Source organism: Natrix helvetica (assembly GCF_964273705.1).
Source record: "Natrix helvetica genome assembly, chromosome: Z".
NCBI classification, from domain to species: domain Eukaryota; kingdom Metazoa; phylum Chordata; class Lepidosauria; order Squamata; family Natricidae; genus Natrix; species Natrix helvetica.
Genome location: NC_138554.1, coordinates 57,704,694 through 57,718,704, shown reverse-complemented (window position 1 = coordinate 57,718,704; position 14,011 = coordinate 57,704,694). Strand labels below are relative to the sequence as shown.

The window sequence follows — 14,011 nt, the reverse complement described above, 5'->3', positions numbered from 1 at the left end:
TCCTTGGGGCATGCAGTTAACTCCACGCTTAGGAATATTATTCAGATCAAGTTTATTATCAGGCATTCTTAAGATACTTCTGACTTTCCATAATCTGGCCCATCATGTGGTGTAAAAAGATGATGATTTCACTCCCATGCTGAGCAGAGATACAAGCACTACTATTCCAATTCACAAAAGCATTTAAAACTGACTGGCTATAAACTTTGCATGCGGGCAGAATGCTCCAGTGGCCAATCAGAAACAGAGACGTGATCACATGTTATGGAACTACATTTCCCATAAGGCAATCTCTGCCTACATTTCCCATGAGGTAGCTTCTTAGAGGAGACAGTTCTTAAACAAAGGCATGGCATAAAGCAATGCAAACTTGACTATCTAATTAACTAAGATAACAGAGCCATAACATCGGCATGCAAACCTAGCTAACTAATTAACTGAGTTACACAAAGGCATAACATCAAACAATGCGAACAATGATGTAAACACAAAACATGCAAAGCTTGAGGTTCAATCTTCTAGTTCAGTCTTCTGTAGCAGCAGTAGTAGGTCGGTGATTGGTCTGGTGTAGAGTTTCTTGGTGGAAGTCTGCTGGTCGCAACCTGACTCCAGCGGCTTCGCAACTTGAACTTCCACCTGGCAAACTAGTCTATCATTACTGAGTAGAACTTGGCACACAAGTCCTATTGGCCACGAGTTTCAAGGTGTGTCCTTGTCTTTTAGCAAGATAAGATCTCCTTCTTCGAGGTTGGGTTCTTTGCGCTGCCACTTGTGGCGATCTTGCAGGGAGGGTAAGTATTCCTGCTTCCAGCACTTCCAGAATGTGTTGGCAAGCAGTTGAACTTTTCTCCATTGTTGTTTATACATGTCCTTGGGAATGAAGTTCCCTGCTGGTGGTGGCCAGTTCCCTGTCTTCTGGGTCAGCAAGGTGGTTGGGGTGAGGATAGTTGGGTTTTCAGGATCCATAAAAATTGGACCCAAAGGTCGGGAGTTGATAATAGCTGCCATCTCTGCCATGAGGGTGGTAGGATCTCATGTGTCAGTGAAGGCGCCTTTGTCAACATGGAGTCTAAGATTCTGCGGGCTATGTCTATCAGTCACTCCCACGCTCCTCCCATATGGGATGCATGGGGAGGGTTGAATGTCCATACACAGTCACAGGCCTTCAAGTAGCTAGCCCTCGATTGCTGGGTTTAGGCGATTGTTTTCACCTATCTTCAATTCCTTGCAAGCTACTACGAAGTTTGTGCCGCAGTCAGATCTAAACACCTTGACCGGTCCTCTGTGCGCCAGAAACTGCCTTAGGGCATTGATGAAGTAGGAACTGTCCATGGATTCTATGACTTCGATGTTGATGGCTCGAATGCTGAGACAGATGAAAAGTACAGCCCAGCGTTTGCTGTTAGCTTGCCCTCCTCTGGTCCGATGGGCAGACCAGGGGCCAAAAATGTCTAAACTTATGTTGGAGAAAGGAGATTCAGTGCTAAGACTTTCAGGCATGTCATCAGCTGGCATGGTGTCGCACCTCATTGCCTGTGACAGTGCAGGCATTTGTGTAAGATAGTGGCGACGAGCCTCTTGGCGCCTACGATCCAGATTCCGGTAGCCCTAACCGCTCCTTCTGTGAAGTGTCTGCCTTGATGTTGAACGTTTTCGTGGTGGTACTGAACCAGCAGTTTTGTCACATGTTGGCAGGCAGGAAGGATGATAGGATGCTTGAGATTTGAGGTTACCTCAACTTTATCTAAATGCCCTCCTACCTACGGTAAGCCATGGCAGTCAAAAAATGGATTCAGTTTTAGAAATGAACTGGATTTCAGAAGGGGTTGGCACTCAAATTCCACTGGGTACGCATCTCATTGCACATTCCTCAGAATGGCTCTCTCTGCTTGGGCATGGTGGACTGGGAAGCCCATTTTGTGATGCAGGAAACGGACGATCACTACCACCCCTGATATGAGAGGTCTCCATCTGGAGAAGCGTTCGAAGCGACCTATGGCAAAGGGGTGATTAAGGATCAGTTTTCTTGTTTCCTTTATCGCTGTTGACAAACATGTGGCCAAGACAGTGGGCTTCTTGTCCTGTCTGGGAGACTTGTTGGGTACCTCCGGTCGTATGTCAGCATCACTATCTGGGTCTTGAAGCTCGTATTGTTCTGATCTTTGCGACATGGGGATGTCTGGGCAAGCCAGGAACTCTGTGCCCTTCCACCAGGTCAATTCTGCCAGCTGAGATGCAAGAATAGAACACGTAGTGTGGTCTGCTGGGTTCTGATCTGTCGGTACATACCACCATTGCTCTGGGTTTGAGGATTTTCTGATCCTGTCTACTCTATTACTGACATAGACATAGAAGTGTCTGCTTCGATTGTGGATATAGCCCAGCACCACCTTACTATCTGTGTAGAAGGTGGTGGCTTGCAGCTCAAGGTCCATTGCCTTTGTTATCAGGTCTGCAAGTTCCACGGCCAGCACGGCCCCGCAGAGTTCCAACCTTGGCATGGTGTGACCTTGTTGTGGTGCTACTTTCGCTTTTCCCATGACAAAACCAACATAAACATCCTTCTCCCCTTCTTGTGAAAGCATTCTTCTGAGGTGGGGATTTGAAGGTGAAGATGTTCTTCAAGTCCCAATAAAGACCAAGACTGTGTTGAATAAAGGGGGTATCTGTGCCGAAGTCAAGTTCCTGCAATCCCTTAGCATGGTCTTCAGGATTGAAGGCTGCTAGCACTTTCTCACTGTTAGATGCAATTTTATGCAGCTTAAGATTGGATGACCCCAACATCTGGCGCGTTCTTTTTAATAGGTCTGTGGCCTCTGCTGAAGTGGGCATGGATTTTAGGCCGTCGTCAATATAGAAGTCCTGTTCCATGAACTGTCTGGCATCTGCACCATATTTGGCTTCACCCACACAAGCAGTATGTTTCAGGCCATAGTTGGCAATTGCCGGGGAAGAGCCATTTCTGAAAATGTGCACTCGCATTCTGTACTCCATTATCTGCTGTTTGTGTTTTTTATTGCTAAACCACAGGAAACTTAAGTAGTTCCGATGATCTTCCCTGATGAGGAATGAGTAGAACATCTGCTGGATGTCAGCCATGATGGCTGATTTCCTTCCTGAAGTGGATGAGCACACCGAGCAGATTGTTGATGATGTCAGGCCCTGTGAGCAGGACTTTGTTCAGAGAGGGGCCTTGGATTTGCGAGCTGGCATCGAATACTACTCGGATGTGACCTAGCTTCTGTGGGTGGTACACTCCAAAGAATGGCAGATACCAGCATTCCTCACCATTTCTCAGAGATGGAGCAAGTTCTGCATCTCCGTTCTGGACCATCTTGTCCATGAACTCTATTAAATGACCTTTCATTGCAGGCTTCCTGCTCATGAGTCATCTCAGATTGAAGAGGCGAGAGAGAGCTTGCTCATGATTATTTGGAAGCCGTTGCCTGGTATGCGAAAGGATAGTGGAGCCACCCAACTCTTGGTAGCATTCTGTTGAAATTCCTTGTCCATGAGCCTCAGAAATTCTGTGTCCTCTATTGACAAGGCCAAGTCATTGTCTTCTTTGCTGATTTGGAACACTGTTGCTCCTAAAACTGGTTTGATCAATGAGGTTATGAAGTGTTCTTGGCATGGTTTCAAGTGGGATGTTCTCCCATTACTGAGAGTGGAAGTCATGAAGACATTCACATGGGTTGGGACCTGCAGACCATTATGCCCCCAAGCCGTCCAAGCACGTTCGCCAGCATGAGTTTAACATCAGGAACCAGAAAGAGGGCGAGTCAATTAATGAGTACGTTGTGGCGCTTTGCAAGGCCACAGCGTACTGCGAATTCCAAGACCTGGACGAGCTGATTCTGGACCGCATAATTTGTGGCGTGCGGGACATAAAAGAGCTGCTGCCAGACTCAACCTTTGCTGGATTGTTCTCACTTGTTGTACTTAATAAAGAGCTTTGTTACCGTTAAGCCTGTGTGTGCCTATCCATTGCCCAATCTAACACATTTTGTAGCTTTTTGTGCTGCAGCTCTGTAGGGACATAACTTCCTGAATTTCCAGTCTACACAGTCATTTCAAGAGTGCTCTAAAAATAAGGAGAAATGTTGAGAAAATTGTTGTCTAAAATATATTGATTTTTCTTTGTCACATAACTTCGTTTCCATTACACACAGCAATAAAAAAAGCCCAGTTTGGAATATACAAATAATGGCTCAACGCTAGATTGTGAAACTAAAAAAAAGCAGGAGGAGGAAGAAATTACACTCAATTCATTTGCAAGAAAACTACATGGATATATTAATAAAATCCTCAGGATATCAATCCGACTTGAAAGATACTTTACTAAATATTTTCCAGTTTCAAATGGAAGAAACCCCAAACCTGATCAGAATTAAATGTTAATATTAGTCAGAGATCTGGTAAACACTTACCCATAATTTCTTGCCAACGAGATTTTTCTCTTCAAAATGCTTTTGTTTAAAAAGAGTCAATATAGGATGTTGAGCTATTTATTGCAAAGTTGTCACATTCTGTTGGCTTCAAAATCTGGGCAAAGCATATTACCCAAAAGAGCCAAGTGATTTATTTTCATATTATGTGTATGTATGTATGTATGTATGTAAAATTTTAGATTGATTTTGAGCTTTGGGTCCTAATGGAATGCGTGAGCCCATTTCTTAGTTGTATTAAATGAGATGATTGTTAATATTATTTTTGGTTAATTGTTCAGCTATTATTTGCGTTATTTATATTTTTGTGGATTATTTTATTTTGTTTTTAATTATTAGCCCCTCCAAGGATCATGTATCTGAAATTAGCAAACAAGCAAACAAATAAATAATGCACCTGCACAAAGAAAGTACTCATTGTACAATCCATCTTGGATCCAGTTATACATTTTAGTCAATAATTCATATTATTCACTAATGTTGGCTAAATGCCTTAATTCAAGTTCAATGGAAATATTAAGCACTTAAAATAAAGAGAGATAGTTTTGTTTTTGAAGTTTGTCATGAAGCTAATCTTGGATGTGTATTTATAAGTATAATCTTTATTGTCATTGTACTTAAATACAATGAAATTGCTTTATTTTGTTATTATTTGTATTTTTAGTCTGGAAACATTACTGCTCACTGCCCATCATTCACTGCACTATAACTGTTCTGCTATAAAAATGTTATTAATTGGTAAATAAAAATTTGACCATATTGTCATTGACTCTCCATTTGGCAGATATAGTTTAGAAATTGTTATATTTTCCATACGGAGATGCAGCAGACCACGTTCCATTCTTATATTGGTATTTTCACACTAGAAATTGACCTGCTAGAAGTTGGCCAAAGCTTGGGTAGTACAAATAAGCATCATGCACTGTCCTATCTTACCTAAATCTGCATGGAAAGCAGCACCAAAAGTGCTTGAGAATGTCTTATTACTGCAGGAGTGGATAATTAACTTTTTAATAAACTTAACATTATTTATACATGCCCATCTTTTAATGTTCTGCTTTTAAAAATTTATCCACACCAAAGAAGCCTTTATTTCAAGATAATTCCTCAACACCTAGATCTCAGAGATTCTTCCCCATTCTAGTTGACTCCATCATCAGATAACTCTCTCTCTCTCTCTCTCTCACACACACACACACACACTCAACAACTCTTTATTCATTACAATTAACAACCAGGGGAAGCTTGTTTGTGGAATGAATCACATGAAGCACTGCTGGCAGCCACTACTTCTCCTCTTTCAAAGCACAGCCTGTCCAGCTACCAATATTCAAATTAGTTGGGGAGCAGACATCAATTTGTGAGAAAGTAAAATTAGCAAGGGAAAACCTGAGACCAGCCAGTAACAGGAGAGGAGGCAAGAGTTCAACATCCTTAACAGCCTTTGCTGAAAGCTAGCATAAATACCCAGAAGGCAACATTACAACTAAAGCTTTCCCTATACTACCACCACATCCAACTGTGAGGGTGAATTGGAGAATCTGCCCAACCAAGAAACCTTATCTGCACCAAGGAGAGTTATGGTTTCTTATTGAATTGGAAAAGAAAAATATCTGCCTTAGATCCCTAAACTCTCCAGTCTTTGGACAAGAAGGAAACAATCCAACAAGCTAGATTCCACCTTTAAGTGGATCCAGCAATATCAACCTTCCTTTTCACCTCTCCCACAGAGCACCTTTCCAACATTAGGAACATACTATGTAACATGCTTTGGAGTCTTACCTTGGAATACATTTACTAACTGAAACCCTAACCCTCTTTATCTTACTGCCTACCTGCTGCAAATTCCAGCTTCTTGGTTTTGGTTTTGGTTTTTGGCTGAGCAATTGTGACATTGACTTGTCCGTCACTCAGGACCATCTCAAGCCATCCTAGATCATCAGCAAAGGATGTGTACATAAGCAGCCCTACAACATCCCATGTGCGGAAACGGAAGCTGACTGCCAGCGTATTGCGCCGAGGATATCCAGGGATCTGCAAGAAGTTGTTGACTCCAGCAAAGGTAAAAGGGAACAAGAGATTGTCCCGACAGAAATTGCCCACCTCACCCTGCAACAAAAAGAGAAAGTTCATTTACAGTGATATTCACAGAGGAAAGCAAAAGCAAATGGAGAAGGCAAGTCCATTAAGGAAGGGCCACGTGCATTTTCTCCCATATCCACATGCCTTGTATATGGTGACACAATCTGCTGCCTTGGCCACCAAAAATGTCTCTGTTGGGCTCCTTCCTTTAGCTAACTCTTGAAACATTCCAGAGACTCCACACAACACAGTTAGTAAGGAATCTTTATTTTACATTAAGGAAGACATTAAAACAAAAGATGTTACTGTCTTATGGCCTTGTGGAAGCGGAGCTTTCAGTCCCTTCCTTACTTTCTTGTTCATGTTTAGCATTGAGTGGCAATTGCCTATTGAAATATTCAGCAACCTTGTCCAAGAAATATATCCATCGAGCAAACCTTGGAACAACAGAGAGCCCCATCCACTTTTCTCACTAGCCAGCTGGATCATCCTGATCATCTAACCAATAGGAGCTGGATTGTTTGATTGATTGCTGCTGCAATTAATATCAAAAGAGGAAGTAGTCTGGTTCCCATCCCATTCACTAGATGACTGGTTTGCTAATAGCAACAGCAATTCATCAATTTACAGCAAGTTGCTGGGAGGGAAGAGGAAAGGAGGGAGATAATGTTTGTGAGCAAGTGTGAAAGTGTATGGTGCACACACAGAGACACATACACACTTCTACACATGCAAAACTCATCAGGCTGTAAAAAAAAAGTTACTCCACAGGTGAGCGATGTTATGAGGCATTCAATTCTGTGCGTCATAATATCTTTCCTTTATGTTCAAATAGAGGGACTTACCTCAACAGAACTATTATACTGCATGCTGAGAACATGGAAAGTCTTGGAAATAAAGGAGCTCAATAAAAAGGCTAAGAAAAATTTCCCAGAGTTGGGAAGCAATTTCAGGTCTTTCAAAACATTTAGGTTTAGCACGGATCCACAGCAGAACTCAAATAATGCATGCAAAACACATACATTTCTGCCAGTAACTGGATCCATCAGACTCTTCTTTGAATTGTCATCTGGCAGTAACTATTCCATCAAGGTACAGCAAACAAGGCTGGGAAGTAGGACCACTTTATCATTCTGAGCTGTTGGTTAGTAAATGTTAGAAAAACTACTATTTAACTATAAGAATTGGTGCCTGAATTTGCTTTTTTTTTCTTTTTATTATTTTATATAATAGGTTTTAGACTGTAAGTCTGCAGACACATCCTTTCACTTTAAAGGATATAGAAGTCTTGTTCATTAAAAATTGGAGTAAGAATACTTTACAGAAAAAAAAATATGATTCCAATCTCTCCAAAACATGAACCCTTAGATTTTTTTGCTAATTGTCTTCACATATATTTTCCAGCCAATCTGAATATTCCAATTTTGTTTCCCCCTTCCTTACCAAGTGGAAACATCAGGACTGCTTTCATAACATCAGTTTTCCTAGAGGAGATTAAACTGGAGTTTCCTTTTCAGGAACAGCTATGAAAAATCAATTCACTTAGAATGAAATCAGATGACAGGCAGCAGCAGGATCAATTACAAGACAAAAGCAACTTCACCTTATGCACAGACTCGCAGAGATTAACAGGCCAAGAGTCTGCCTCCAACTAAAATAGAGTCAGTTTTTGTCTTCATTGTCACTGAACAGCTTTTCCCAAACACATCCTCCAGATGTGTGGAGTTCAACTTTCCACAGTGGCTGAGGAAGTCTGAAAGCTGAAGTCCAGATAACTGCAAGGCTTCTAAGCAGGTAAGGCTGCTGTAGGTCCTAGACTCAACCTACGTTAATTCTTACCTCAACCCGGATAGCGGGATGCCGACGTCTTACTAAATTAGAAATATAAACCAGGTTGTAAGCAATGTTTTCCATACAGCCACGAAAGTTTGGCCTATAGACAAGACGTTGTTTCTCGTTGTTTCTCACGCCTCCAAAAAAGATCTGCAGAAAACAAGGAGGACACAACTCAGCTGGGAGTCAATTAGGTTCCTGATTTTTAACGGCTGCACATAGATCATGTGGTCATAATGAAAGACAGGGAATATAGGGTTAAAGGTCATTAAAGTTCCCAGCAGATATCAACTCCATGGAAAAGTGGAGAGGTACATTTCAGTTGGTTTCAAATTTCATATCCCAAATGAGCATTATCGCAGTGTAAATTCTTGCAAGGCATATCACCTCTGTGTCTAAGTCAAGCTGCTCAAATTCCCCATTGAGGCGGAATTGCAGAATCTCCCCATCCAGGCTGAAGTTGACATATTTTCTATAGCGATCAAGGCGAAATTGGTGCCAATGTTGATCATCCAAGAGGCTCCCCAGCTTCATTGTTGTCTCCCCTCCGCTCATATTTAATGAGCTGTTACCTGATGGTAGAAACCCATATCAAAAATATGACATTAGAAATAATGTCAACAAATACTAGATTCTGTCTTATTCACTGTAAGGACATACTCAGATTAGATAAGCATTGATTATTCTTACCTTATGGGCTGCATTTGCTAACTACCAAATGTTGATTTTATTTTAATAATATTTTAAAATATTAAATTGATAATACTTATATGGAGTACTAATTGAATCAGTTTTATATAGCTCGTAAGTCATCTGCTTTTTTTTTAAATTCCCTTTCCCCCCCTTTTTTTTTCTCAGTGCCATTTTCAAATAGCTGTACAAACAAAAGAAAAGAAATCCTGAGGCATTTCATTTCTAAGACTTTGCATTTCTGTCTAAAAAATTCATTAAACAAATCTAGCCTTCAGCGAAAGAGTACTTAGGGGTAAGTGCATCATTTCACAACTTTAGGCAGCGCTAGCTAGCTCACTAAAAAAAAGCTGCACGCTAATTCAATGCCAATTTTCTTTAAACAGACTGCGAAATTTCAGCATTTTGCCCTGATATGAAACTGGAAATGTGTGTTTCGAGAATACCTAGTCAAAGTCATTATATCTATCTGCCTTTATTGTAATACCAAAAAGCACTCGCAGTTTTGCTGTCTGTATGCATAACGTTGACTGTTTGGAATGTTACAAATGAGCCTCTCACTATTTCTGCTCGACTGATCTGATCAATGTTCAAAGATTAAACAAAGTCTAATTGACAGTATAAGAGAAAATAAATTTGCACATGGAAATAAAGACACAAGTCAATCCCCTGCTGGGAAATATAAACCAAGTGCATATTGGTAACAATAAAAGGAAAAGGAAAAAAGTTTTAATATGCACTGGCTGAGGGAAAGTGCAGAGGTTCTAAAAGTTCTCAACACAATTTCCTTGTTCCTATATTCTGGTGATACATCACTCCCACATTCCGTTCCTGCATGTAATGGCATTGGCACATGGTGGTTGTAGGGAGGCTTCCTTCCACTATTTGATTAATACTTACATAAAGTTATTTTCACACTCCCCGCCCTGCCTTTTGGCCTTCCCCCAAGACAACACCAATACTAAAAATTGTGGCAAATCATGTGTTTAAATAGGCTGTCACAATTAAATGGCTTGAACACACTGAGTTCATACTGCCTGATTTCATTGTTACAAAGAAGAAGGCAGTAAGTTACATGCTGACATGGAATATTATATTCTGTACACACCTTAACCTGAACACCTCTGTTGGACCTAGTAGGTGCTTTATCCCCCAACCTAAGCAATAACCTTAGACTAAGTAGCCAAAAAAAGATTCACTTCTATTCCTTCATTCATGGTATGGATGGCTTATTGAAAGGAGGTAAAGGGCTAAATGGACCAAGCATCAATTCCCCTGGAGAAACAGCTAGCCTTTAGGGAATTCTCCCCAATGCCCTTTGCACCTTGGAATGAATTATAAACTCTACACTTAGCTAAATCCAGGTCAAGCCCCTCTTTTACCCTATTTCCTTCAAATACTACCAATAAAATCATAGTCTGCCTTCTATTTACTCAGACTTTTAACTCTTGTTCTGAGGACTGATTTCAGTGGAATGACAAAGAGTGAAATGTGCTCTGAGGTTTATCCAGTCTTTACTTTGAATCTTTACACTGAATCTTCTCAACATGGATCTTCCAGGGCTATTGGTACTCCCCCAATTACTAAAGTTTTCAAATTAAACTGGAAATTCTGGAAGTCACAATGCTGACATAGCTCCAGTAGTGCATGAGACCAGAGAAAAGATGTAAAAATGTTTAAGAGGAAGAAAATGAGTCTTTAAAAGAATTAAAATCTTAATTTAGAAACTGATAATACTGTAAAACAGAAAATTAACAGTAAAAAAATATAGTTGGGATGTAGTCCTAGCCTGATTTTGGGGGGATGGGCCTAATATAAGCCCTACCTCAAAAATAAGGCCTAGTGAAGTGGGTGTCAGACCTGGAAACCATCTTTTAACTTTTGGATGGATACCTTTGGGGGTGGCCAAGACAGGAGGCAGCCCTTCCCCGATTACCTCATGGAGGCTCGGCCTGTTAATTGCAGCCTGCAGATCAGCTGAGCAAGCAAGGGCTGGAAGCTGCTTCTCATTTTGTCTCTCTGGGTACTTGGAGGTGTTTCCAGGCACTCTTGCCAGACGCAGCCCCATCTATGGCGCCAGGCAACCTCGCAACCAAGGGCCTCTCTCTTCCACAACTCACCTTGTGGCTCTGGAGCAGGAGGCACCCACAGTTTGCGCTCCACCAGGCCTGGAGCTTGGGTCCTGCTCATGCTGCTGCTACAAGGCAGAAACCTATGCAGCACGGAATTGGTTCCCCACCACCACCTCTGCCCGGCTGCTGGGTCTGCTGCACTTGCTACTTCTGGCTTTGCAGGGCCTCATCGCCTTCCTGGCTGGGCTGCTCCTGCCTGGTGTGGGGTAACTCAGCCCAAATCTCCGGAACATCTGCCCTGTTGCTGGCCTGCCAGTGCCCCTTTGCCAGCGGTCACACTGCCCTGCACAAGCTCCATGGTGGACCTACAGTAGGACGGAGGATGGAGGGGGGATCGCTCCTTCCTCCTTTGCACCCCAAAAACCCATCTTCCCTGCTGCCAAGCCCTCGCCCTGCACCCCTCTCGCTTGAGCAAGATGCGCAACACAAAGTTACCCATTGAGGCCTCCCATGCAAAGCTCTGCCACAGCTTTGGAGCAAACCTCCACCCTCCCTGTGCAGGATTGCAAGTCTGAAGACTTATGATGGAGCATTTTTGGGATGAATGTCTATGCTGGGCTCCTCAAGGAAAGGACGATTGGCAGAAAAATCCCTGTCCCTCATTTTCCTGCAGATTGTTCTTTCCTTGAGGAGGCCTGCATAGACACACATCCCAAAAAATGCTCTCTCTGAAACTTCCAGCCTTGCAATCCTGCACAGGGAAAGTGGAGGTTTACTCTGCACCTGCGGCAGAGGGTAGCATCGAAAGACTCCTGCAGGTAACATTTCTGAAATGTTAACATTTAACACCTCCCTCCACAAGTCTTTGTCACAAGGAAGGAAAATGGAGGGGATGTGGGGAATTCTGGGAGTTGAAATCCACAAGTCTTAAAGTGGCTAAGTGACTGCCCTTGCTTCTCCTGGCCTAGCGTGGGCTCTTCGCCCTCCTGACAGCACTGCTTTCGGCTGCCCTACTGGACTGCTCCTGCCTGACATACTGAAGGCCGAGGCATGCCAAGAGCTTGGCCCATTGCAGCGGGAAAGCAGGCAGTGGGATGGAGAGGGCGGGGCCAGTGGTAGCTGCACTCCCACTCCTGTCAGCCCCCATGCTCTCTGACTCCTGCATGTCCCAAAATAAAGACCTCCCTGAAAACTAAGTGGTTATTTTCAAGCCCAAAAGATAATAAGACCAAGTCTTATTTTGGGGGAAACAGATTTGGTGGGTGTGCTCACTGGTTTTGAAGTCTACTTGACTGTAATCTCAGGTTGATGTAATAAAACAATACACAGTTCCCATGACTTCATCCAACCCCCCCAAAAAAATCCCCCCAAAATGTTTCTCCACAACTCCTTATTGTTTGGGACAGAGATATACACCACAATTCATAAGTACATTTAGCCTCAATTCAAACTTGAAAGAAACATGGCTGCTTCTCTTCTGACTTGCTTATCAATTGTGTCAACCATTTTCCTCCCCTTTTGGCATGTCAACAAAGAATCCTGGCATCTATCCAGCTCATGCTTCTTCCTTCTGATCTCACCAAGACTTATGCTCAGAACCAGCTGGGCTTGCTGAAGTTCCACACTGATGTAATCTCCCTGAGATCCCGCTGCATACATTAAGATGCCCTCATGCTCCATTGTTTTGAAGTTGAACCCAATGATGTCTTCCGTGGAACGAACTTTTTTGCTGCGAAACTGGTAAGAAATGGCATCATCCCCATCAAAATATAAGATTTCAGAATCTGCAGGAAAGAATCAATATATAGTTATCACAAGTCAAGTCCTTTCCCCAAATGACCACCAGCTCATCATAATAATCCCAAATGAGACCATTTAAATCCAGGCCAATGCTAAGCTTGCATATCTGGAACTTCTGAAGAGGCTCGACATCAGGGATCAAGTTTTCCCTGTTCTCCATGATACAACGCCATTTGCTCCCCATCTTATTTGGTCTCACTCTGACCAAAACACCCCACTTGGAAAAATACAACTTGAAAACAAGTTCTTTCCATCCTTCCCCACCCCACTCTCAGACCTTAAGAAGAAAAATGGGAAAATAAATCTGGCAATCATAGTTCTGCCTCAAAACAAAAGGCTGAAAATGTGTCTCAATAATTTATCCACAGATATTTTTGTATTTCTGTCGTAAAAGACTCCTTCTAAGCGATATAAACAGAAAGACAAGCACTTCAAGTTCCACTTGCATCCCTCTCACTCCATTTTTATGAAAAGTGTGTGGGGGGGTTTGAGAACAAATTTCTGGTTTCTATAGTTCAGCTAAAGGACATTATTCTGAGCAGAATTACTTACCATAGTAGCATCCATAAAGGCCAACTCGTAAGCCAATAGCACCCTGCGGATTCCAAGCCACAGGAATGATCCGGAGATAGCGAGCCAAAATGGGGTAATGAAGGTCATGACTGACCACACCACTAGAATTTACATTGCCAAAAAATGTCTAGGTCAGAAAGAAGAAAAGCAAAAGTTGGAAATGCTACTTGGGCTAAGAATACTTGGGCTTTTAATATTGCATAAGTAACAATGGTTTTCACGAATGGGGGTGGGGTGGGGGAATCCGAGACCAACAAGAGATAAGAAACAACACATACATTTCACATTCCGTCTCTATCATCCCACTTATAAAAGATATGTATAGTCAGTTGGGGAAGGGCTTATGCCAGCTCTTATAGCCAGGCACAATTTAATGCAATGAACTAGATCAGGGGTGTCCAAATTTGGCAACTTTAAGACTTGTGGACTTCAACTCCTGGCTGGGGAATTCTGGGAGTTGAAGTCCACAAGTCTTAAAGTTGCCAAGTTTGGACACCCCTGAACTAGATGAAA

General features: G+C 42.3%; 1 protein-coding gene across 1 annotated transcript in view; it reads right to left on the bottom strand.

Moving 5' to 3' along the window:
• CNTNAP1 (contactin associated protein 1) overlaps positions 1–14,011 on the bottom strand; it is a 51,829-nt gene that overhangs the window by 20,350 nt on the left and 17,468 nt on the right. The window contains exons 4-8 of the mRNA XM_081931877.1: positions 13,478–13,625; positions 12,706–12,909; positions 8,751–8,935; positions 8,370–8,513; positions 6,284–6,557 (exon numbers count right to left, since the gene is read on the bottom strand). Of these exons, the coding sequence (XP_081788003.1) occupies positions 6,284–6,557; positions 8,370–8,513; positions 8,751–8,935; positions 12,706–12,909; positions 13,478–13,625 (955 nt within the window). The remainder of the gene's footprint in view (positions 1–6,283; positions 6,558–8,369; positions 8,514–8,750; positions 8,936–12,705; positions 12,910–13,477; positions 13,626–14,011) is intronic.